Genomic DNA, 26,143 nt, shown 5'->3' on the forward strand with positions numbered 1-26,143 from the left:
TGTTAGCTGCTAGCCGCTGGCACCATGGATATCTTAAGAGACCTGGGGTCTTATTTATAAACATTGCATGCGCACAAAACGAGGCCTGAAAGAGGCGTACGTCACTTCCCGCACAAAAGTTGTGATCTATAAAAACACACTTAATGGGAGGACCTTTGACCCATGCTTATGAACATCTTGTAAATGGGGAATTGGCGATGCAGATGGTGAGGTGGAAGTCTGATTGTAGAAACTGTTGAATATGTTTTGATACACACCATTTTTGGCTTTTGTCCATACATACATTTTTAGTACAGATCCTACACATTGTTTAACGAATGAGCCCCCTGGATACAGCATTGAACTCGGGAACCCGTTCATTCCCATGAAAGTTGCTCAGTGGTCCATGAAGCCAAAAAAAGCTCTATTTCTGTGATATAAAATTATACGGATGACCGGCGCTGCTTCTGCATCATTGGGCCCATAGAGCAAGTACACAGGAGATTCCCGCTGTCTGGGCTGATTCCAATACTTCGGATCTTGCGCTCCTCTAACTTGAATGGGGTAAAATTATTTCCCAAAATGTTATCAGACCAAGTGAATTAAATCCTGATATTAAAACAAAACATTTTACACCCGTTGTGACATTCAAAAAATGTGTCCACTGATGTACAGACATTTCGTTCCCAATGTTTTTGGGCCCAAAGGCATCACGAGACAGACCCTGGACACTGCAGTACCACTGTTTGGCCACGATGAAAATTGGCTTCAAAGCCTGGCGCACTTCCTGTTGGCCTGGCTGGCTTGGCCACCTCAATGTTGAGTCGTGTGCAGCTCCTTGAATTTGTAAAGTGTAAAAAATGCAATTTGTGGTTTGTATGACAAACTAAGATAAGATCTTCCTGTTTAAGCATCATAGTCCATTGTTCACTGGCTTATTACTGATGTATAGCATTAAGTTTTGTTGACCGTTAACAGTTTAGTTACACAGTAGACAGATACATACATACATAGATAAAAAGATTAATCAACAAGACCCAGACAAGTAGAAAAATGTAACCTTTACTTATTTACAGATTGTACAGAGGTACTGAGTGACAAGGTAGTATTTACAACACAACTAGTAGCTTAGAAACCCCTGAACTTATACACAAGTGAGATACACAGCAGGGAGACCCGGAGGACTACACACCAACGTACTCCTTCCACCCAGTACTGTATTTAATATGTGTACACCTGGACCAAACTAAGACCTGTGCTGACCCTGGGAACATTTCCCACATGTTCCTCGACTGGCTCAGCTGGCATTGTGCAGTAGCCAGCTGGGTGCCATATTAGTGACATCGCGTACCGGAAGTCGGAGTGCTTAACTGTCCAGGGCTCCAGTCAGATGTGGCGCACTAACCAGGGTGGAGGGGAACATTGGTATGTGTAGCCTCGGTCGGTCAACTCAGGGAGAACTCAGGTGTTGCAGCAAAATAGGTACCACCAGAAACACAAGCACGTCATGCAATTTAAAAAATAAAAAAAAAAAATCAAACAAAAGGTTGGTGTAAAAATCTGTGTGATGGTGGACGTACAAAACTCATTCTACATGCTCTCTTCACCACAACAGTACAGACGCAACATGTGTGTGTGCATGTGTGTGTGTGTGTGTGTTTGCCTGTGTGCGTGAAACTGTATTTGTGTTATATGAGTAAGAGCCGGGTCAAATGTGATGTGTGGGACGAACTGAAGAGAGTACAGAAAAGTACACACACACACACACACGCGCACACACACAAACACACACACAGACACACACACACCACAAACAACCTCTTGACACACATGTAATCCTCTGTCTTATATAAATGCCTGCACTTTTTAAAACACACACACACACACACACACACACACACACACTGAGAGGTGAAACAGCACAGACTCGTAGTGGAAGAGAACTATGTGGGTGGGAGAGGGTTCGTATTAACCACACAGGCTGGACTATCATTATTCATTGAGTGTGATTCAGATGAGAGACCCAGCTACGTGTTGCTAGTTAACTGGTTAGCTTCCCGCGATAGTCAACCCAGCAGTGAGGACTGTACAGTGAGGTCCCAACCAACAACACACCAGAGGAGAAAAAAATAAATCACACAAGAATCTAAAAACATGCCAGTCTTTTTTTTTTCTTAAAGAAGCAGAATTAAAAGCCACATTGTTATTGAAATGAATTCAACACTTAATACCATTCAAATCAAACAAATGAAATCAGTTTCTAACATTTAAAACAAAGATTTCTCTGTACAGAAGTATAATATTGCAACCTGATATTGTGCATATAACTCACACACCAAACCTGTTAAGATTACCAAAAATGGGGCAGCGCTCACCATTCAAAAGGTGTGTTTTTTGTTCAGACTTTCTTGCATTCTTTGCAGCCAATATATATAGATATATGTGTGTGTGTGTATGTGTGTGTGTGTGTGAGAAAGAGAGAGAGAGAGAGAGAGAGAGAAGAGAAAGAAAGAGAATAGAGACAGACGTTCAGCTAATGGGATATCAAGTCTTTTCTCCATCAAAATCCTTGTGCTCAAAAATCAATGCCCTTACTCAGTAGATTATGGATTTCTAGAACACTCATACACACATTGCCAGCTCGTCGAGTATGTGTGTGTGTGTGTGTGTGTGTGTGTGTGTGTGTGTGAGTGTTGCCTCTGTAACGAGTCACTTTGCAAACTCTCTGCTTTGCCACGTGATTCTCTCTGCTGAAACACAGTGCTGTGTTCTCGCCAAGAGAGAGCCACACAAGTACCAGCCGCTCTAACGCTCGTCCAGGAGTATTAATTTGATGAGTAAATCTGCAATAGTGATGCACTCAGCCTCTAAATTCACTACGGAAACATTAAAAAACGGGCCTCGAGATCTTTTGTTCAACATAAAAACCTATTAGGAAAAAAAAAAGCACTGTATCCTACGAGAGCCTGTGTTGAATTTGAGGAATTCTTACGACTACTGATATAAAGTGATCTCCAACAATATGTTGAGTTTTAAACACCACGACTGAACTTTATTCTTCTGATACTCAATCTACTCTATAATAATAGAAAGCAGGGAAGGCAGCAAAAAGACAAAGGAGTAATTAAGAGAATAAACCAAAGCAGATGAAGGAAGAGGGGGAAGGCTAGAAGGAGGGATGAGCACAGTAAAAGTTTTAAAAAAAATAAGAAGAGAAAGATTAAGAGTTGTTGTTGTGTATACTGTATGATGCTGTACCCATTATCTAACACTGATAAAACTTCTGACCTCACAATGGAAACTTAACGGTGCCCTAAAACCCAATGTCAAAGAGAAATAAGAGAAAAGAAAACATCTATCCAGCGAATGATTGAGAATATTCATATTTTTCAGTATAAAAGTGTTTTTGGTCAAACGTCTTGTGTTAGGTGGCAGGGTATAAAATCTACAAAGTGCACAAAGAGAAGCTATCTCATAGCTTCGACACACACACCCACCCTAAACTACTATCCTAGACTACTGCGTATGTGCGTGTGTGTGTGTGTGTATGTGCATATATGTGTCTGCGTGTGTGTGCATATATGACCCTGTATAGGAGTTTAACTGTAACACAGGGCAGTAGGAAGCATGCAGTATGACCTGAAGGCTAGCTAAGAGAGGAAGCAAGGATGCTATACTGTTTGTCTCTAGATCTAGAAACACTAGAACACACACTCTCATCCTGATAGGCTTTTACTGGCGGCCACGTTTGGTCCACTTTTTGGAATGTTCAATTAACTGACATCAACAATAACAAACAGTCGGTAGCTTTTACTCTCCCACCCCTAGATACAGACACAGTGTGCGTGTGTGTGTTCGAGTGTTTGTACATCTGCGGGCAGGAGCTGATACACGTCTCAGACCTGTGTCCTGACCAGCTGCCCGCCTTCCAGTCTAGTCTATTACAAAGATAGTAATTTCCATTCAAGTCAAGATTACTCTAGTGTAGTTTACTACTCTTTAAGCCATGCTGGCAGTGCAGTTTGGAGGCTCAGACAACATACGGGTTGACTGTAGAAATCATAGTGCAACAGGAGAGTCCTGGAGAGGGGCGGGTTTGTTAAGCTGAATTATGTGTGTGTAAGTGTGTGTGTGTGTGTGTGTGTGTAATCTCAGAAAGAAAGGGGTTTTTCTGTGTGTCCCCTTCGTCTCCAAGAAGCTGGTGAGAGGGCGGGACAAGTCGGCTCGTCTTCCAAACACACGGTTGTATCTATCCTCTGTCAGATCCCACTGTTGGCGTTAGACTCCGTGTACAGTGTCCCTCATATTCCACCAGGGATTCGATCTGTCTTGTCAGACGTATTGTCAGTTTGTGCCTCGTTGCCCACAGCTTGAGGCTAGTACACACACTGACACTCACACACACTCTTCATCTCGTATTGTGCCTCCAGGTGTCCCTGTGGCCCCAACCCTGCCCTATAGAGGGTGTGATAAAGAAACAATGATTTATTTACTCGGCATCGCCATTAACCTTTGAGTCCAGAGCAGACCTTCCCGTCTTTCACCTGTGCGTGTGTGTCTGTGTGTTCCTGTGTATGTGCTTAGAATCAGAGCTGCCTGGTCCAGTCACACACACCTCTGTCTTGCATGCGTGTGTGTTAGTGTGTTTCAGTGAGAGTAAGTGTGTTGCGTGTGACTCTCAGACGTCAGACTCGATGCTGGGCATGCGGCGGTAGAGCCGGGGCCTGTTGCCGCCTGCGCTCGAGGCTCGCGGCGCTGTCACATAGCTCATTGGCTGAGAGGCGGCAGGTGGGACCATGTAGGCCACCACAGGGGGCTCCTGCTGAGGGTAGAACACCTGTTGGTCGACAAGGCCGCCATGCTGGTTGTTGTGATGGCTGCCATGGTTACCGAGGGTAAGCGACAGCGGCATTCGCTGCTTATAGAGCTCGTGGGCAGAACTTCTCTGTGGCATGCGTGTGACAGACTGAGGGGAGGGATCTCGTTGTGCCGTGCCAGGAGCTGATTGGAGGAAAGGATTGTGAGACGGGCGATCGGGGAAGAGACTCTTCGAGCGCCGGGGGAGGGGCATAGGGGCATCCAGACTGTGGTGGTGGGAGGGTGACGGAGAGGGGGGGCTGCGGCTGCTGAATGGACGATCAGAGCGCATTGTGAGAACATTAGCATAGGCGCCCTCGTCCAGGGTCAGCTCCCTATCCCTATCTCTGTCTGGCAGGCTCAGCCCCCGCAGGTGGGTGTGCAGCTGTGTCTGCCGCTCAGGAACGCCGTCCGGAAGCACGTTCTCGTAGGAGTGCTGACGACTCAGCTGAAGGTGCTGGGCCGACGAGGGGGTGGGGAGAGGAGATGGAGAGGAAGGGGAGGGCTCGAAGTGGCTGACTAGCCCGTCCCCTTCGCCCACCATGCCCAGCTCGCTCTGGGGAAGGTAGTGTGTAAACATGTCCCCGCTGTGTGGATGAGTATGTGTGTGGGCGTAGTGTGAGTGCAGGTGGTCTTCGCTGATGTCGTACAGGTTTCCCAGGTGGGCGCAGGCATCACAGCGAGCCTGTGGCGTCCGGACAGTGTAAAGGCCAGAGTAACCACTCAGCTTAGTCAGGCAGGAGCGACAGTGGCTGGCCCTGGCGCTTTGTGTCCCCTGTCCTGCACCTGGAGCATCGAACGATCCTCCAGCTTTGTCCTTCACACTGCAGGGAGAGAGGATGACACTGATTATACACACACACACACAAAAAATACAAAACTATAAAAGCACTTGAAACACAGTCACGGTGTTCATTTTCTGCTGAGCGTGATACCTGCTGTGTGTGTAGGTGCTGTATTTCTTGTCCTTCAGAGAGTGCAGGTCGGCCTCTGCGCTGTGACTGTGGTGCAGCAGGCTGGCACTCAGCTGCAAAATGGGTGCGTCCGCTTGGTGCGAGAGTGTGTGAGTGTGTGAGTATGTGCTGTTAGGTGGAAAGAGGTCAGGGGGGTAGTTGATGTCCTCACCTCCCCCCTGGCTGTCTCGCTGGTAGGGGGGAGCGGACTGGAGACTGGCCTGGTCTGAGTCAATGGAGTAGATCTTGGACCCTCCACCCCCACCTCCTCCTCCTCCCCCTCCTCCACTTCCTCCTCCCCCTCCTCCTCCCCCTCCTCCTCCACTACCACCACCTCCTCCTCCCCCTCCCCTCTTCCTCAGCTGATTGATTGGCTTGAATCCGCCCCTCGCCGCCATGGAATCAGAATCTTTGTGTGATGGTGGACGGCTGGAGCACTCTGAGATGTCAGAGTGTGGCGGCTCTTCGGGCAGGTAGCGCTGACTCTTCATGGTTGGAGGTCCAGGTCCAGATGCTGGGGTGGGGCTGGGGCCTGGTGATACGACAGAAGGCTGGGTCTTCAACGTCTCCACACTTTTCTTCCAAAGGGCTCGAGGTTTCGAGCCCTGAGGAACAGCAGCGAGGGCCGGCCCGGCGAGGCGGGTCTTGCCGTTGTCATTGGTGATTGACAGCTGGGGCTTGTTGGGACTGGTCTGAAGAGGGGGGGCTTTTGGTTGCACGGGAAATGGTGCAGCATTGTTAAGGAGGTTTTTGTGTCGCCCGGACAATGACAAGAAACTGTGTGGACCAGCGGCGTTGCTATAGAGACCAGGACCCTTCGGGGGCAGACTATGGAGTGAGTTACCTAGGAGACAAGGAGAGATGCACCTCAGACAGCAGATACAATAGATGGATGTTTGGATGGATGCTCTGCCAGTTAGCTGATACATTATCTACTGCCCTGGCACACTGTGTGTGCCATCTAATGTGTTTCTAATCATGAGGCGAGCTTATAGACGACAGTCAATTTGATTACAGTCTGAGTCCACAACAAGGTGAAAGGAGTCACCTTTAGATCTGCGTACGTAGACTGTATAGAGAAGACAAAGTAACCTCTGTACGTGTGAGCAATGTTATCACAGGTGCCCTGTTTACCTGCTTTGTGAAGATTTAAAGTATACAATATAAGTACAGTATAGAACACTATATTAATATAGTGTTAAAGGGACAGTTCTCCCCAAAATCAATATATATATATATATATATATATACATATATATATATATATATATATATATATATATATATATACACACACATATATATATATTTATATATATATATATATATTTTTTTTTCTCCTCTTACCTGTAGTGTGATTTATTCATCTAGATTATTTTGGTGTGAGTTACTGAGTGTTGGAGATATCAGCCGTAGAGAAGTTTGCCCTCTCTCCAGCATAATGGAACTAGGTGGCACTCGGCTATATTTGAAAAACTCAACAGCAGTGTCTCTCATGACCTGGTTACTGAAGATAATCCACAGACCTTGTTATGAGTGGTTTCATGTAGGAACTATTTTTTACACCCGCCAACTGTATCACCACGCAGAAGGAAGTGTGCATCTAGTGTTAGTTCAGTCAGCACGACTGAGTAGCTAATGTTACAGCTCAGCTGAGGAGGGTGCCATAATTTTAGCACTGTCACAAGCACAAGCCTCTCGTCCATGAGTAGTTGCCGGCTTTCTTCTGCACGGTGATATGGTTGATGCTTGAAGTTCAATAGAAAGAACATAGTCCCTACATGAAACTGCTCACAACAAGGTCTTTGGGTTATCTTGAGTAACCGGGTCATGATTTCTGGAAAGTGACACTGCTGTTGAATTTTTTAATGTATTTTTTTGCGCTTTGAGCACCACAAGCTGAGTGCCATCTAGCTCTATTATATTCAAGAGAAGGCAGACATCTCTACGGCTGATATCTCCAACACTCAGCATCTTACAGCAAATCAATTTAGATTGTTAGATAGCACTACACTTAAGAGGAAAGATATGTATTTTTGATGTTGAGATGAACTGTTCCTTTAGATATAGACTGTAAGGTGTACTGTGTGTAACACTGTGAAAGTACCTTTTCCTGTCATCACATCGAGGATGCTGGGCTGCAGAAGAACAGTGTTGCGTTTGGGAGAAGACAAAGCCATGGACTTGGCAGACTTGAGCAGATGCAGCATGTTGGCTTGAGGACTAAAGTCTAGCTCAGGATTCTTTTTCTTCATATCTATATGAACACCATGGATACAGCTCCATATACCCTGAGAGGGGAGGGGAGAAGAGAAGAGTGGAGGGGAGGAGAGGAGAGGAGAGGAGAGGAGAGGAGAGGAGAGGAGACGAGAAGAGAAGAGAAGAGAAGAGAAGAGAAGAGAGGCAGGGAGAAGCGAGATAACAGAGATAATAGAAGAGTTAATTCCCAACCCAATGACTTCACAAGAAAAAAGTTCAAACATGCACAAGATTCATTTCCTTGCACGGTAAATTAAGAGAGACCTCTGCATCCTTTCCTCCGGTGCGTTTACTGCAAACCTTAACCTCATTTTGTTTTGTAATGTGGCAAGAAGAGATAATTGCCACTTTTTTAGATGAACTGCTTTCAGAGGCGCCTGGAAAATTAAATTTAGGTGATGATGTCACTGGAGGGGGCCTTTGAGTGCAAGGAGATGTTCTTCCTGGAGCCACTTAACCTCCAGCATCGCTCCTCTGATGGCATGCGCACACCGAGACACACACACACAGACACACAGACACAGACAGACATCGCACTCTTTTTGTAAAACATTTAATGTGTGAAATGCTGCTCGTCTGGAATAAAAGCCCTGCCTAACACAGAGACATGACATATGAATAATGAAAGAATGGTCTGTCTGGATGTGCCCATTTTGTGTGAGTATATTTAGGTTTGTGTAGGTGTGTATGAGTGTGTGTGTGTGTGTGTGTGTGTGATTGTGTGTGTGTCTGCCCGTGTATGGTCAAGTCCATCCCTCACCTAGCTGCACCTGCATATATGCTACCATTTTTAACTTTGTTAGACCAGACTTGTGTGTGTGTGTGTGTGTGTGTGTGTGTGTGTGTGTGTGTGGGTGAGAGAGTGATCGAGAAAGAGCTTTGTGTATATGTGTGTGTCTATGTGAGTGTGTGTTCACATCATCCTCTTAGCGGTTTGATTCCTCTATCCATGCCGTCCACATGCGGAGCAGTAAATTCATCTCTACCTCAGCTGGACTCTATAATCACACTATCCCCTTCTTTCCTCTTTTATCACACACACACACACACCCAGGCTCCTTCTATGTATTAACAGTAACTATTGTGTGTGTTTTCCACATATGATTCACAAGTACACACACGGGCACACACACGTCCACAGATTTGTGACTTCCCTTAAGTGAAACAATCACGTTTCAGACACATCTCAGGCATTCACACAACTTAAAGTCCTGTTTGTGAGTCCCTGTTTGCATTTTCACCGCATCTGAGGAACCATGAAGATTAGGCAAATTAGCCGGCTTTGTTTGAGATGCAATTTTTGCACACAACAAGACAGACAGCAGAGTAATCGTTTTTGTAATTTACTGTCTGATGTTTGAATTGATGTTGTTAAACACCACAAAGGCTCGACAGCTGTCTTCAAAGTCGCAATAATGTGTGAGTTTTTTTTTCCTGTTATTTTTCTGCTTCAGTATGAGACCGCATTGAAACAATTTGCAAATACAGTTAAGTGCTGTTTCTCTTGCTTATTCTCTGTGTCTTTAGCCCACTCCCGCTTTATTTCATACTCTTTAAGCGTAGTCTTGAAAGTCGGCTTTACTGTTTGAACGTCAATAACTTTACAAGAAATTTCCCATCTCGAGTCCTGATATTGATATTGCAACAACCAGTACTTTCTAACAATCCCAATCAATGCTCTGCATCAGTTGTTGCACTCTTGAGGATGGTGTTTGATCAGTAAGTGGCGATCGCCGCAAATTCTAACGGCAACATCTGAGAGCACAATCTCAGAGGCAGAGAAGGAAAAATCTGGATTTCAGGGGCCGGAACTGGACCTGCTGTCGAAAATTTCTGCTGTGGAAAAGAAACATTTTCTTCTCTCACCCTGCTGATGGTGAAGAGCAGACCCGGCCTCCCAGTGCAGACACCGGTGAAGCAGTATCTCAACCTCCAGTAGAAAAGGTGTTCAGAGATGAAGGTAAGGATACTGAGTCCCATGGCTGTGGCCAGCATGTAGAAGACACCCGCCATATTGTCTATGTCCAGCTGACTGGACATCACCTCGTTCTTCTCGTTGTGGCAGATCCCAGTCAGCCACTGGGCCTCCAGCTCCTCCATCTCACCTGTTTGAAAGGTAGAAAAATGGTTAAAGTGAAAGTTTAAAGTGGCAGCAAGTAGGTGTGAGGAACAGAGGAAAAGGAACAGAAGGAGGGAGAAAGAAAAAGAGAGAGCGCAGGCGGCTGGTAGAGGTATGGTGGGAAAAAGGGCGTATCATTACGAGGGAAGATGGAGGGGAGAAGGGAGGAGGGGAGAGAAGTGAAGTGGTAAATAGACCGTAATGGAAAGGAGACAGGAGGTGGAGTGAAAAAAGGGTTGTAGGAGGAGGGAGAAGAATTGATAGTAATGGAATGATAAGGAAAGATGGGAGGAATTATTATCAGACTGAGTGTGTTTGTGTGTCGCATGCGCACGCGGGTGTTTGCCCTGAATAAAAAGGCCGGGTGTGAAGTGAAGCGCTTTAGTGGTTTCAGCAGTTTGATTTCTGTCTGGCTCATTCTCTTTCTTCCATTCGCACCATCTCACAGCTTATTATACAGAACAATCTGGAGGAGTAAACATAACAGGACACAGTGGGCGCACACACACACACGCACGCACACACAGTAATGATGATGAAATGGTGTGTTAAGACTAGCCCCTGATAGCTTTCTGACAGAGGAAGGGAGGAGGGGGGGTGTTGGGGGAGGGGGAGGAAGGAGGGAAAGCTGAGCAATGGCACAACTGTAATAACACTAAAGGCCTGGAACATCTGAGAAACTTAAACTTCAATGCAGCGTGACTAAGACGGAGCAGAATGTGGATGCGCATGAGCGCCTCACCATCTCCTATGATGCCCAGTATGGCCAGATCAACCAGGCGTTTCCAGTAGGATCCCTTCTGCAAGGCGATACCGTAACCTGTGGTGGCAAAGATGTAACCGCTGCCGATGGTAACCAGCTTACAGCCGTCGTCTCTACCCGCCATGTAGTTCAGCACAGCAGCGTCATAAATGAAAGCGTCCAGCTTTCTGTAAGAGAACCATACGTTATGGATTTACTATCTGGACCACGGGTTTCCAGCCTGTAACTGATAAGTGTGACGGGTTGTGACATCATTAACAGGGAAGGATTGAAAAAAAAAAAAAAAAAATTCTGCTTCACAAATTTATTTTTTTTTCTTCTCACTTTTCTGATAAACTATATTCTGAATATTACTGCATATATATGGTATGGTGCTTTTCTAGTCTTATAGCGAAAACTCAGAGCACTTTACAAAACAAGCACCATTACCCATCACACACATTTGTACCAAGTGGCAACTTCCAGGACTGAAAAATGAAGGCAACACAAAGTGTCAAAAACTGCAGTTCTTTGAATGGCCACTTGAGGCTGGCTCCAGAAGCCAATCAACCCCCATGGACCACCATGTTAACATGCCCAACAGTACAGCAGAAATAAACATATTTACAGCCTGGAACAAAAACGTTTTTGGTCTCTATAGCTAATTTAACACTCGTGACAACTGTAGGGGGCCAAATTTTTATATAACTCACCTCACTAAGCATGGGTACCGAAACCTGGTATTTAACGGGCCCAGGGGCCGAATTATGAAAGACCGCAGTATTGATAAGCTCTGACGTTATTGGTTCTGCTATCAGTATTGGACAAATCCAGAAGATATATTTCTTGTTCATTTAGGTTACATAAACGTTATCGTGCACAGTTTTTATCTTACCAGCTCCGTTTCTAATTTGCAATAAGATCAAGACATTCGTCACTGATACATTTTTGCTATTCAGTCCAGAGCAGAGCTCTCTGTGTCGGAGCCTCACAGCCTGCTGGATGTGTGAGGGGCTGGTTCTGCCACTCTGTGTCACACAAACACAGACGCCCTGCTCTCAGTGACAATGGTGGAGAGAGCAAAAACCCTCTGAAGTATGATTATACTTCACAAGAGTTGATGCTGCTTGTTGCCACAAGTTCAACAACTCGAGCAATCTTTCAAAACATCTAGCAATAGTGCTTCACAAACAGGCGGGGGATGCACCTTTTTCGACCGCCTAGCTCCTAGTTCCTCTCCCGTTACCCCATCCACCTCGATTATGTTATAGTCTGGTAATGTATTCAAGTTTCTGAGGTTTCTACCATTTTTCTTCATTAAAGGATTGTTTGGGGGAAGTTTTTCTTTATCCACTGTGAGGGTCCAAGGACAGAGAGGTGCTTTATGCTGTAAAGCTCTCTGAGGCAAATTGTGATTTGTGATATTGGTCTTTATAAATTGAAATTGAAATCCAAACAATGCTGTTGCAGAATGTTAATTTATATACGGTACTTACATACATAGAAAATGAGGCAATATTAATTCTGTTCTTAATCAATTCATTTTTTCTCTTAAAACCCCAAAAAGAAACAATAAGAGTACTGTTAAAGTACCAGATCAATAAGCAACATTGGTAAGAGTAGTAGTACCATTAAAATCTTAACGGTACCTCTCTACACCTCACAGTGTTCCTGTTCCTGTTGATGACTTGATTGATTGATAGTGTGAACAAATTGTGAGTGTCCTGACACAGCAAAAGGATGATTTACCCTACACAAGAAATCCATACTGCAGAAAACTGCATATTCGCAATATCTGGCAACACTTGTGGCGTCTGTTCATGTAAATGCCAGCAAAGTGGTGATGTATCAGGGTCTTGAAGGGCTGTTCCATTTCAAAGAAGATTTCAAACACTACCCCTTGTAATTCTGTTCTGACAAGAGGGTCGTGGGGGGGGCTGGAGCCTATCCCAGCTGACATCGGGTGAGAGGCAGGGTACACCCTGGACAGGTCGCCAGACTATCGCAGGGTTGACACATAGAGACAGACAACCATTCACGCTCACATAAAGTAAAAAAGTAAAAAATAAGAAATGGAATTGGACAAAAAGTTCACATGCACTCACACGCTGATGGCACAGCCAGGGCTCAGTATGCCCAAGGACTGCGAGGGCCAAGGATCAAACCACTGACCTTCCAATTGGTAGATGACCGCTCTACCTCCTCAGCCACAGCTGCCCCAGTATTCTGGCCTCAAACTATTTAGTTAAAGCAATTTGGGAAGGGAGGGCGGCACGGTGGTGTGGTGGTTAGCACTCTTGCCTCACAGTAAGATGGTTGTTTGTCTCTATGTGTCAGCCCTGTGATAGTCTGGCGACCTGTCCAGGGTGTACCCTGCCTCTTGCCCGATGTCAGCTGGGATAGGCTCCAGCCCCCCCGCGACCCTCAAGAACATGAAGCGGTTAGAAGATGAATTTGGGAAGGGGACATGTCTTTTCAATGAAATAAACATACCCAACCTGTGACATGCAGTCACGACTAGACATTGATATGCTTTAAATGAGTAGTTTGACATTTTGGGTAGTATGCTTTTTTATTTCTTGCAGACAGATGTAAGAGTAACCAGCAGAGACTCCAGGAGGTCACTGCGCCAGGCCAAGAAATAGTCCTGCACCAAAACTCCTCACAGACTTTTTGCACTGTTTTGTAACAAGGACAACTTTCAGACTGCCTTATCTAAAGAAATAGTTTTCAGAAATATGCTTATTTGCTTTTGTGCTAAGACTTAGATGAGAAGCCTGATACGCCTCAGACATGATAGTGGTATCAATCTTCTCATCTAGCTCTCTGCAAGCAAGCATGTAAGTGTATTCCCCAAAATGTCAAACTGTTCCTTTAAAGCATACAGATACAGCTGGAGGTCAGAAGATGAGTTAAGGAAAAAGAAATTGTTTTTTCTCCAGACGTTTCTAGAATTTCATTGCTTTATTCTTGTGATAGACTTAAAAAATGTTTGACTGGAATAATCTCTGGGGAAAAACAATCACTCTGAACCTCACACTACTCATAATTTAAGGCCATCACCTGTGACCAGGGATCAGATGTGGACATTGCTCACAAGCCAGAGATGTGGGGAACCACTGCTTAAAAGGGTTGCAGAGGGTGGGCCTTGTAAGTGGCGGGCACCAGTTAATGAAGGGACATATTTTTCTCTTATGATTTTATATGTCTTTTTAAAATGTACAACATTTCAATTAAAAAAACAATTATAATGTATTTGGGGATTGTTGACTATGTGAAATCTGATCCATCAGGCTTCATCACTAAAGACCACCACACTGCTGAGTCTTCACTACTGAGCCTAATGTACACACAGCGCTGTGCCAGTAACAATGTTCCAAAGATCCATAAACAAACCAGTTGGATTACTCACAACACTCTGTTTTCCTGAAGCTGGAATTCTCACGCAGATTAGATTTGGACTCTGTAACTAAGGGTATTGTCCGGTGTGCACGCTGGTATGGTAAATATTTACACACATGAGGATGTCTTTGTTGGCACTGAGCTGGAATCTTTTACTCGCAGGTTTGATCATTATTCTGACATGACAAGCTGAATTCAAACCAAGGGGGCTCAATTTGTATCTGACGCAACAATCCGCCGATGTGGGCCCGATACATCTGAGCTCAGCAGAAACAGAAGCGTGATGTATGATGGTTAACCAAACATAATGGAACAAGCAGCTGATATCACTACCCTATAGAGCAGCAGCACCCTTTTGATATCTTCTTCATCAGCAAAAAATGGTTTTATATAATCCAGTGGATACACCCTGTTGCTAATCAATCCCCCCGAGGCGCTCCATGTAAGAGATGTATGCATAAATATTAAACACTTTGAATTAAACTGTTCACCAAAGGGCATATGTTAAATGCAGTCATTGAGTATCTGTTGTTGGAACACTGCACAGAGAATTTAATTCATTTAAGTACACACAGCATATGAAAACAATACACTGTAGATTCATTAAAGTACAGAGCATTTTAAATGTGTCCTTTGTGTCACAGCCTTGTGCAGAAACTCCAAACTGTTCACATTTTCTTCGGCCTAAACAACCAATTTCGCTGAGGAACTGAATGAAACACTGATGATTCTGCTGAGCACATTAATTATACACTTCTGATGTTGTATAAACAAAAGCTAATATATGAGGTATGAGAAACAAACCATATCTATTTGATATGCAGTATCAATGAAGTAATTGCAGAGAGAGAAAAGCAAAATGTAAAATTATATTTGGAGAAAATACCCAAAAGATCAAAGCACACAAAACTAATGAACAAATAAAAGCACTGCAGCCATCCTTCCATTAGTGTGTGTTTAGGAGGGAGAATAAAGGTAGCAAACTCCAGAACAAATTACACTCTCCCTGTTTTGGCAGCTCCCTCTTTCCTCTTTCCAGCAGCAACAAGACTCAATAATGAGCACTTGCAGACAGCGTCTGCTTTTTACCGTCAGTGACAGAAACACTGAGCACAGTTTCTGCAGCGTTTTAGCATGAGCTAGTGCTGGGCCCCATGGGGCCGAGTTTCTGTGTGATGCAACGTCCTTTTTTGTTTGTTTTCACTTCTTATGCATACATGCTGTCTGCAAACAGAATTAGCCTCTCAGGTATAATAAATCTCAACTTGACATGAGTTGACTTGACAAGATTACCGTACCCAGTCTTGAGGCTGACCAGCGCATCCTGGACGCCAGTCTGATGGTATTTGGTCATGTACTGATGCATATCTGGATAGTTCTTCCTGATGTTGCGTTCGGTGCTGCCGTTGGGAACCGTCCCGAAGCGAAACGGAGGGGAATAGGAGTACGGACTCTGGAACTGCAGTGAGACAAAGGCGGGAAAACAGAGACAGATTATTTAAAGAGGGAAGTGAAAGGAGGAGACAGGGGCACAAAAGAAGAAAAAATAAAAACAAATAAACTAAAAGACGAGGAGCAGGAGGGAGAGACAACGAGAGCAGAGGAGGGAGGGGAGGAAAGGGAGTCCAAGTAAGACAGTGAGAGCAGTAGTGTTAAAGTGAAGAAGAGACACACAGTGATAGGAGAGAGGAGGAAGGAGAGTGACAAGAAGAGACAGAGGAAAAAGGAGGAAGGAGAGACAGTGGAGTGGACTCATCAGTCATCATCATTGTGTGTCCAGTCTAGCGTAAGACTGGCTGGGGTTCTGCTGACACTGCCAGCCTCTGCAAACTACACACACACACACACACACACACACACACACACACACATCCAAACAAACACACACACACACACGTCTTTGATCTATGCAGCTCGTGTGTATGAGTGTGTGTGTGCGCGCCCCTGGGTCTGCTGTGCTGGCAGTGTTAGTGTGGTGACAGCTACGGCCAGAGGGTTTGGGCTGTTGAAGCCCAAGGGCGCTCCCTAGAGAGTCCTGTCTGGCCGCAGGGCTGGCATCCATTACAAGAGCAACCCTGACTGTGAATGTGTTTAGTTTCTTCTGTGTGTGTGTGTGTGTGTGTGTGTGTGTGTGTGTGTGTGTGTTTCTGCGTGTCCATATGTGTGTAATCGCACCTTCTTGTCAGACAGTCCAGTGACTTGGTCCACAAACTCTTCCTGGATCATGAAGGCAGCCAGGTTGGCAGTGTAGGAGGCCAGGAAGATGACGGCGAAGAAGGCCCACACTGATACGATGAACTTACTGGTGGTGCCCTTTGGATTCTGCACGGGTACAGAGTTGTTGAACACCAGACCCCACAGCAGCCATATGGCCTTACCGATGGTGAATGATGGACCGTGTGGTTCTGACAGAGACAGGGCCATGGAGCAGAGGGAGAAATAAAAAGAGAAAGCATAAATAAGACTACAGCGTGTGTAGAAGAACCACGAAAGGCCAAGACAAGTAAAAGAATATGAAACCTTTAACTCACATTGCCAGCTGACAGTGTGAAGCTGATTTTGGGGTTAAAAACAGCCAGTGATATATAATAATGTAATGTTGCACATTACAATATAAATTATTGTCTTTTTCCCTTTTTCCCTTGCAAGGCGTCATACGTGTGACCATCTTTTAACTGGAGAAAACCTTCCCAAACAAAAGTTAAGACAAAGAGTTTTACAATCCAGTTTGAGGGCATCATGCTTCCTCCAGAGGGGTGACATTGTAAATATAATGTGACAGTATTATTGGCTTTTTATTTATGCCTACAGCTCACAAGTTTTGCAACAGTCATTGGGGATGACAGGCATTTTCTTGGGTTTACGAGTGTGATTAATGAGCGAAGACCAAAACTTATTTCGGCCAACTAGATTGACCTTTACTTCCAACAAGTCAAAGCCACAAACCTTAATCTTGAAGGTTATGTATGCAACCTTCAGAGCATCAATACAGCAGCAGACCACTGTTTGCTATGTAAAGATATAGGTAAAGTAAAGGCGTCCTGAGCAGAGAATGAAGTCACACTCCCTCTGTGTGTGTTATAATCCGAATTTCTCTGCGATTTGTTGTGGTAAGCTGATCGGCCGCTTGCATGTTAGTACATGTGTGCATCCCACTGACTGACTCATCACCACCACTTTGCACTGCACTCATATGGCGGTTACCACTGATATTGGGATGGCGGCGTCGTGGAAGTGTAGTGCCCACCCTGTGGTTCCCCCTGGTCAACACCGTAAGCTCTGTCAGCACTGTTGCCTTTGTTAAGCGCTGCTTATGGTGTTAGCATCATTAGCTGCTAGCTGCATACAGCCCCTTTAGAGGATGTATTTCAGACTTAAATCTTACAGAGAAAATAAGAAAACTATAGAACTGCTTGTGAGATTCAGTCCTGCTATTGTGGTACTGTACGCAGTAATGTGCACGTGAAACACACTACAAACCGCAAGTTGAGAGGTCATTTCAAAGTGGGCAAAGACTTATAAGTTGTGACACAATGAAGAAATATAAAATAAATACAAAGAATACAATTCAATCTCATGCCACTCTCAATTCAGTACAGTCAATATTGTGCAGAAGCCAGCAGCTGGCTAGCTTAGCTTAGCTTAGCATAAAAACTTAGTGACAATAGTTACTCTTGGCTAAGAATATTCTGTCACACAACCCAACATGCTCTTTTTACTGTCCAGTTTTTGTACAGATTAAACAAATGAGTCATAATGCGTTAATTAATGAGCTTTAGAGGTGGTGTTGGGTTGGATTTTGTTATACTAGGACAGAGCCATGCTAGCTTTTTCCACCTTTTTCCAGTCTTGGTGCTAAGCTAAGCTAACCAGCTGCTAGCTCTGGCTTCGTATTTATCGAACAGACATGAGAGGGGTATCGATCTTTTCATCTTACTCTCATCAAGTAAGTGTCATGTGCACTCCTAAAATGTTATACTATATTCTTTTAAAAATACGTTGTTCTCATAAAGATGAAACTTTTTGTATGACAACATTGTTATAAATTAAATTGCCTACAAATGGCTTCACATTTACATTTGTAGGCATTTGTTGTTCAATCAGTGTGTAAAATGAAAAATTAGCAAACTTATCACATTGTTCAGCTTTACTAAACCATGTTCATAAAAACACAGTTCACTTGCAACACCTGGATTGGCCTTCAGGTCATTTAAATGTCATATTAATGCAAAATGTACAGCATTAATCTCCAGTTCACAGTCAGCAGGGGCAGCTCCAGGTTCTGATTTTTGATGATGTGACTAGCTTTGGGAGAGAAATGTTAATGCTGTGTAACATTAAGTGAACCGTCAGAAGTCAGGGTAATAATAGGTCAGTTCTTTTGCTCCAGGGGAAGATTGAATCTGTACTTCTTGCTCCTGGGAGAAACGATTGGTGTGATATTCCTGATTGTGTGTGTGTAAGCCTACCTTTGCCTTGGGCCAAGTTGCGGTTGAAGCCCAGCGGACTGACAAACTCAAAGAGGAAGACGGCGATGGCTGTGACAATGAGCAGCATCACAAACATCATCACCCAAACTGATGCACTGAAGGGCTCTGAGAGGAAGGAGCAGGAAAGAGAGAGAGAGAGAGAGAGAGAGAGAGAGGGGTGGGGAGAGAGTGTTAAAGAGAAATCGAGTACATGAGACAGAGAGACACAGCGGAGGAGCAGGAGATGCATAAAAAGTGAGGGATGGAGAGAAAGAGGAGACAGAGAGGCTCAGAGAAGTGAAGGAGGAGACGTGAAGAAAGAGAACAGGCATGAGGGGGAGATAAAGCGAGGAAAAGATGATAGTGAAGATGGAGAGAGAGCGAGAGAGGGAGACAGACGGAGTGAGAGAGGAGGGAAGGAGGGGAGGAGAGGGAGAGTTAGTCACAGAGAGTTTGACGGAGCACATTTCCATATTTCTCATTATTCCCTTGGATGAGAGCTGAGAGAGGGAGAGGCCTGGGGCGGGGGAGAGATGGTAGAGGAGAGGGGGGGGAGAGAAAGAGAGAGAGACAGAGGGTGAGAGAGAGAAGAATCAAACTCCGAGTGATCTGATGTGCCCTGCTGTGGGCATGTGTATGTGATCTATTTGTGTGTGATCTGTGCATGTGTGTAAGAGAGTGTGAGTCTGCATGTGTTTGGTGTGTTGCAGGGCAGGAGTTCAGAGAGCGGGATGAGTGCCAAAGACGCTGAACCCAGACAAATTGTATGTGTGTGGTGTGTGTGTGTGTGTGTGTGTGTGTGTGTGTGTGTGTGTGTGTGTGTGTCACTGTATGTCTAAGTATGTGACTGCCAGGGTTAGCCAACCCTGAGAGATTGTGCACTGAGGTGCCTCTAATATGAGTGCGAGAGATACTGAACCGTCACTGATACCCTGGCCCAGGCTCAACACACACTCACGCACACATGCATACAATGTGCTTTCATATAAATACGCACACAAAGTATTCACATACATACGGCCAAAGCACATTCATTCCCCACACCCTGGATTCAAATGCCCTAATATATTCGTGCAGTATCACACACACTTTTTTTTCTCCTCCCCTTACACACACACACACACACACACGCATACTGACACATGGCTTGATACACAGGGACCAACACATGCATGGTCCAATACATCCCCTCGCTCCCCGTCTCGCTCCAATGACAATACAAGACATTAGGCGAGCACAGAGGAGCGCTTCAGTTTCTAGTCATCTGAACAACTGGAGGAGGAGGAGGCACAGGAGGAAGAGGAGAGAAGAAGAGAAGGAGGAGGAGGAGGATAGTATCAAGAATGCTTTGTCTGAGCTGACTTTTCAAAAAACAGCTGGCACACTCCACTTCCTCCGCTCTGCTAGAAATATTAATGTGCTTAGGGTGTTAAGGCCCAGATAAAGTCAGAGTACAAGTGGAATTTGGCCAGCATATACTGTCTGAATAAAATATTCCATTTTATGTGCGGGGTTTTGCCAACATGTAAGCACCTCCCTTTTTTTCCCCCGCTCCCAGTTGTCGGCTCACTGGGGGACAGACGGTGAAAAAGAAGAAGAAAGAGGAAAAAAAACTGTGGTTGAGGAAGACAAAAAGGAAGATTTACCGAGGAAGGCAGAAGGAGAGACGGTCCCGTTGCTACGTGACACCATGACGCTGATGCCAGTCTCCACAAAGGGCACAGAGAAGTCAATGACCTCTGACCTCTCCTCATTGATGGTCAATGAGCCGACCGCCATCACCGCCTTCTTATACACCACCTGGTTGACAGAGAATAGAATGGTTACAGAAGGTGCGTGACTCACTACCCACACTGACAGAAATAAACATAGTGAGCTGTGTGAATGTTTGGACAACATCATACAATTCGTCTTTGATACGTTCCTCCTTTTTATTTTGGATGTGAAATATCACAGTGACTGAGGGTATGAGCTCAGAATGTCAGCTATAGTTGGAGGGCATTTTCAGCCATATCAGATGAAAAGTAAAAATACAGCTGTCTTTTTCATTGTGCCACCATTTCTGGGTGTCTGAATGTATTCTGACAGATGGAGATTCTGCACATAAAGATGTCGTTTTTAGTATGCAGTATAATGTTATGTTTTTTTCTGATTTAATCGTCTAAAGGCTCTCAGCAGTCCGCTCCCATAAACATTACTACAATCTATGGATCATATTGGCAGGGTCCATTATCAGATGTTTTACACGTCACTTTCAACCTTTAAGGGACTTTTACTGTGACAGCACTTAGCTTTAATTTAATCTATGATTGAATAAATCATTTCCAGAAAAGATAAACGATCAAGTGAGCCTCAAGGTACCCTGCTCCTGTTGAAGAGCTTCCTAATCTGTACTCTTAAATATTTGATTGTATGGAATTTAAAACCTCAGCAAGAAATATCATTCACCGTATAAATCACAGGTAAACGTTTGACTTAATGGTGACAAATTAGCTTTTTGTGGTGCTTCACAAGTGATTGTATTTGAAGACATACAGTAAAGCTTTTCTGCTCACAAACACTAATGATATAAACAAACCTTTGACAGAAACAGAAAACACAAGCGCTCACATATTGTGGTCTAGTGTCACAATGTGTATTAAAAGATCTGTCAGTTAATTTAAAAGTGATCTTTTAAAGCGGCTTCCAGTCCTGTGTTTTAAGGTTTGGTGGTGCGGTGACTCCTTTGTTCATAATTGGATAACAGATTGTAGCTTTAAAGTCTGAGTCGGCCGATATTCCACATTCTTCTTAAAAGTCAACAAATCCCATCAAAAACGACCAAAACCAACAATAAATTGATTCTTCTAACAAATATTGTCTCTGTATCTTAAGCCTGATTAAGCTTGTTCCTCTGTGCTCCTCTGTTCCACCATTGTTGTCTAACAAGTGTGAATTTGCAATAGCTGCGACCTCCATGCCAAATTTCAGCCTCCCAGGGCAAAAACTGTGGCCATCAAAGACTGGGGAAATTTTATGTGGATCAACTAACAGACAGAGGAAGCTGCTGGTCACAGCTAATAAAAACACAGCACTTCTCTAGTCAGAACTAATGGGCTTGAAGCTGAGTGGCAGTAGGCGGTAGGAACATTTTCTAGTATTTTTTGATGATAAAAAACACATAGAATAACACCAGCCTTATCCTGTAAACATTATATTTAATGGTAATTCCAAGTGGAGTCCAAATGTAGGGAGGAACAAGCAACAAGCAGCCCCCACAGAATGACTCGATTCACTATTCACCATTTGGTCCAGTAACATTTCAAAAGTCTAGAGGAGGCGCACAAATAATTCATTTTTATCCCCATTAAGGTTAGCAAAGGGTTAAACTGGAAGTTGGCTGCTCAGCCGGCAGAAGTAAGCAATTCAGCTTGCAAAAGTCTGGAGTGCACTGGCTCTATGGGCCAAACAATGCTGGAGGTACTGGGATAATTTTATTCCTGGAGGTCAAACTTTTTGGCTTCATGTGCCACTGAGCAACTTTCATAGGAATGAACGGGGTCCCGCCTCGAAAGCTGTATCCAGTCGTCTTTATACATCCTTGGTTATTCCAAGCAGTTTATTGAGACCCATATTTAAGTTTAGTGTAAGCGGTGACCTCTAGTAGATGCAATAATTATGACGGGCGCAAAGGAGGAAGTCAGGTGACACAGTAAGCTTTAAAAAGCAATAAAGTCTGTGTGCCAGACCAGAGGCAGTCAGAGTGGGTCAAAGAAACACAGGACTTTGACCTAGCAGGCCACTGTATGTGTCCCGTGTAAAACCAAAAGTCAATGTTGAGTCATTTTAAGTTACGAAATTAAGATAACATCATGTTGTGACATTATAATAAGGAGCTACATAACATGACAATGCCCGACCTTAATTCTTCTCTTTGACTTTATCAAGAATAGAGTACAATAAAACAGAATAGACATCATTATTGTCCACCCATGTGAAAATGTTTTTTTGGCACATGCACTTAACCTCACAGACATTCATACACTTATAAAGACGTCCTCTGCCATGGATTAGAATACAGTACAAGTCCAAAATGTGAATGTGAAGCCCTGAGTCAGCCACTGAGCAGCGTCGTGTAATTAGCTAACTGGTAGCAAGTTTTTTTCTAGGATGGTTAAGGCATGACCCACCCTACTCTGCCTCTGATTGGCTTATACTGACATTCTTTTCCTAACCCTAACCAATCTCACTCCTCTTGCGTAAAGCTAACCAGTCCAACAAAGGTACCATGTTCTTGCTAATATGGAGAGTAGGGTGAGTCATGTCTTCCACATCATAGCTAACCAGTAGGGCTGCTAATTTAGAAAACACTCCTGTGGGCCATATGGTGGGAACAAATGACATATGTGGTTGTATGGGTTGGATAGGCTGACCAAACGTCCTCTTTTGCCCGGACATGTCCACTTTTGACGTCCTGTCCGGGGCGTCCGGGGGGTGTTTATAAATTGATGATAATGTCCAGTTTTCCTTGTGTGTGTGTGTGTGTGTGTGTGTTAGAGTGCAGCATGGGCCGCATATTTATGTCCAAACCCGACAGTCATTCTGTTCTGTTATGTCCGAAACCGAACCGAGCCCGACATTATTTAATGACTAAAGCACTGAGTTTGTGTCACACAGTGGTTATGGTTACAAGCTAATTAACAGGCGGGGTGTGCGCCGTCAGTGCTCCGCAGAGAGGAAGACCTCCGTGTTTGAGACGGGAGCGGGCGGCGGGAGGTCCGAGGCTTCCAGCGAGGGGAGAGGTAGAAACAAACAGCCAATGTGTGTGTGTGTTCTGTTCAGGTGTTGTCACGTAAATAACAGTCCCCAAGCAATAAACAGGACAGACAATAGGATTTTATTTATTTATTTATTTAGTTTTAAAGATATTTTTTTGGGCATTTTAAGCCTTAATTGACAGGACAGACAAGCGTGAAGGGGGGAGAGAGAGAGGGAGCGATACGCAGCAAAGGGCCACAGGCCGGAGCTGAACCCGGGCCGCTGCCGCAACAGCCCTGCACATGGGGCGCCTGCTCCACCACCAAGCCACCGATGCCCCTGGATTTTATTTATTTTTACACTACATTTTCACTGAAAGCTGACCGAATATGACCCGAGCCCGAATACAATTTATACATGTTTGACCAAACCCGGCCCGACCCATCAGGACCCTCTAGTGTGTGAATGTGTTCCCTATCTGTAGGGGCCTATCTGAATTTCTGTCTTTGAGAGATATTATTTTGTAATATAACTGAATATTCTATCCATACATATAAACTTTAAATATATTAAAATTATACGGCATCTTTCACTAAACTGCGAGTATCATTTAAGTAGGCTATCTCGTGGCCGGGCCGAGTGTCCTCTTTTTTGGAAATCAAAATATGGTCACCCTAGGTTGGAGGACCTGTTGCTAATGTGCCACTGTAAATCATTAATAATGACAAACTGCATGCTTACTTTCTCTCTAATATGTAGATAAGAGGATCCATATCACTCTCATATTTGTCCAATAAATATGAAGCAACAGGCAGCAGCGGGTTAGCACAGCTTAGCATAAAGACTGGAAGCCTTAGCTGTATGACATAACATGATATTAGTAAGCTATAGAAGTGCTGGTGGGTGGATTTATGTACAACTAGACAGATCCAGGCGAGTTGTTCCCCCTCTTTCCAGTCTTTACACTAAGCTTGGCTAATTGGCTGTTGGGTGTAGCTTAATATTTACTGCACAAACATTAGAGTGGTATCAATCTTCTCATCTAATTACATCCATGTGTTTCCTAATAATTACATAGAAAGTCAGAGAGACAGACTGATATGGTGTTGTACTTAGGGACAGTCAGGTAGGACTTACCTCTCCAACCATGCCGTTCCACACATTGTTGATCTTCTTGCCATGTTTTCCATTTGTGACCAGGTAGAGGTCATAAGTGAACTTGACGTTCCTTGCTATCTTCTTCAGAATGTCAATGCAGAAACCTTTGCAGCACTGCTTGATGTAAGAACCTCCTGATGTGCTGTTACTGCAACACACAGACACACACTATCACAATTAGGTCATATTTTTTCATATATCAGTGTTATACAGGCGAGTGAGTGGGGAGTGTAACTGTACTCATGCCGCCTGCTCGCTCCACATCTGGTGGTTCCATCAAACTGTAAAACTAGAATTATGACAGTGCAGAGTAACCATAAATACTGCTGAAGGGCAGAGAGAGCTTGCATTGGAGTTTGTGAGTGTGTATATGTGTTTCCCTTAGTGCCTGAAAACACAGGGGTACTGAGCAGATGCTGCCGGGCTTTAAATAGAGCTGGGCTCTGCAGAACAACCAACCCACATGATTAAAATATCAGCTGTCCTTCCCCTCTTCTCTTTCCTCATTCCTTTACGCTGTCCTTTTCTCCCCTCCTCCTATGTGGTTCTCTGATTGAGTCCGTAAGGAGGTACTCCAAAACTCACAGCCGTCTTTCTCTACATACACACTGCAGCTGTATAGACAGGATGCACAGAATGGAAATGGATGTTTAAGTAAACTTTTCTGACAGGCCTCTCCGAGGACCTCGGAGCTGTGAGCTAAGCCGAATTGTTGGATCAAATGATCCACTCATAATCTATTAAACTCTACCAGCATTTTTAAAAGTATTTCCATGAAAACTTTATTCTGTTCCCATGTCAGCCATCTCTGATGTACTGTACCATGTATGGATTAGAACAGTAACTCTGTGACCTTTTCACTTGCCATTTCAGCTGACTCCGATTCAAGAGAAAGTTCATAAAGAACTGTGGGATTCGCACATGGAGAACACAGAGAGCGACTGTCAAAGAACTGAATCATCAAAGGATTAAAATATCTTTTAGCAGCAGTCAACTGTATCTGCGGCAAAGCATGTGCATGAGCATGTGTGTGTGTGTGTGTGTGAAAGAAAGAGAGCATCGTATTCATACATACATATATATACATGTGTGTGAGGTTGTGTATCTACAGTATGTGCCCCAGGTGTCCTAATGCACACATAATGTATACATTAGCTCTTCCCAGCTGAGCCCTCTCTGTCCTTATGTCACTATGTAAACATACAGCGATGACAACAGACTTCCCCAGATACACATACAGCACATCTGTTTGATTCATGTCATACTTTTGCAACAGCAAATACACACAAATAAAATGGAAGTAGTGACTGAGTAAATGTAGCACTTATGGATGGTTGGATGTATGTATGGACGCATGGATGGTTGGACACGGAAAACAGCAAATGTAACGTAAACGAAGGCCCAGAAGAGACTAGTCATCCTGGCCTGTGACAGCTCAGACTTTGACGGCGATCGCTTTGAAGAAAGG

General features: G+C 44.2%; 1 protein-coding gene across 1 annotated transcript in view; it reads right to left on the minus strand.

Annotated features, from left to right (window-relative positions):
• Nucleotides 1–1,052: 1,052 nt before the first annotated feature.
• Nucleotides 1,053–26,143, minus strand: part of grin2ab (glutamate receptor, ionotropic, N-methyl D-aspartate 2A, b) — a 126,381-nt gene continuing 101,290 nt past the window's right edge. Inside the window, exons 11-21 of the mRNA XM_049571878.1 lie at nt 24,655–24,823; nt 20,427–20,580; nt 18,781–18,906; nt 16,487–16,716; nt 15,610–15,770; nt 10,910–11,097; nt 9,915–10,153; nt 7,897–8,080; nt 6,118–6,633; nt 5,772–6,072; nt 1,053–5,660 (exon numbers count right to left, since the gene is read on the minus strand). Coding sequence (XP_049427835.1) covers nt 4,658–5,660; nt 5,772–6,072; nt 6,118–6,633; nt 7,897–8,080; nt 9,915–10,153; nt 10,910–11,097; nt 15,610–15,770; nt 16,487–16,716; nt 18,781–18,906; nt 20,427–20,580; nt 24,655–24,823 — 3,271 coding nt within the window. The 3' untranslated portion in view covers nt 1,053–4,657. The remainder of the gene's footprint in view (nt 5,661–5,771; nt 6,073–6,117; nt 6,634–7,896; nt 8,081–9,914; nt 10,154–10,909; nt 11,098–15,609; nt 15,771–16,486; nt 16,717–18,780; nt 18,907–20,426; nt 20,581–24,654; nt 24,824–26,143) is intronic.

This window comes from Epinephelus fuscoguttatus, linkage group LG3, assembly GCF_011397635.1.
Source record: "Epinephelus fuscoguttatus linkage group LG3, E.fuscoguttatus.final_Chr_v1".
In the NCBI taxonomy this organism is placed as follows: Eukaryota; Metazoa; Chordata; class Actinopteri; order Perciformes; family Serranidae; genus Epinephelus; species Epinephelus fuscoguttatus.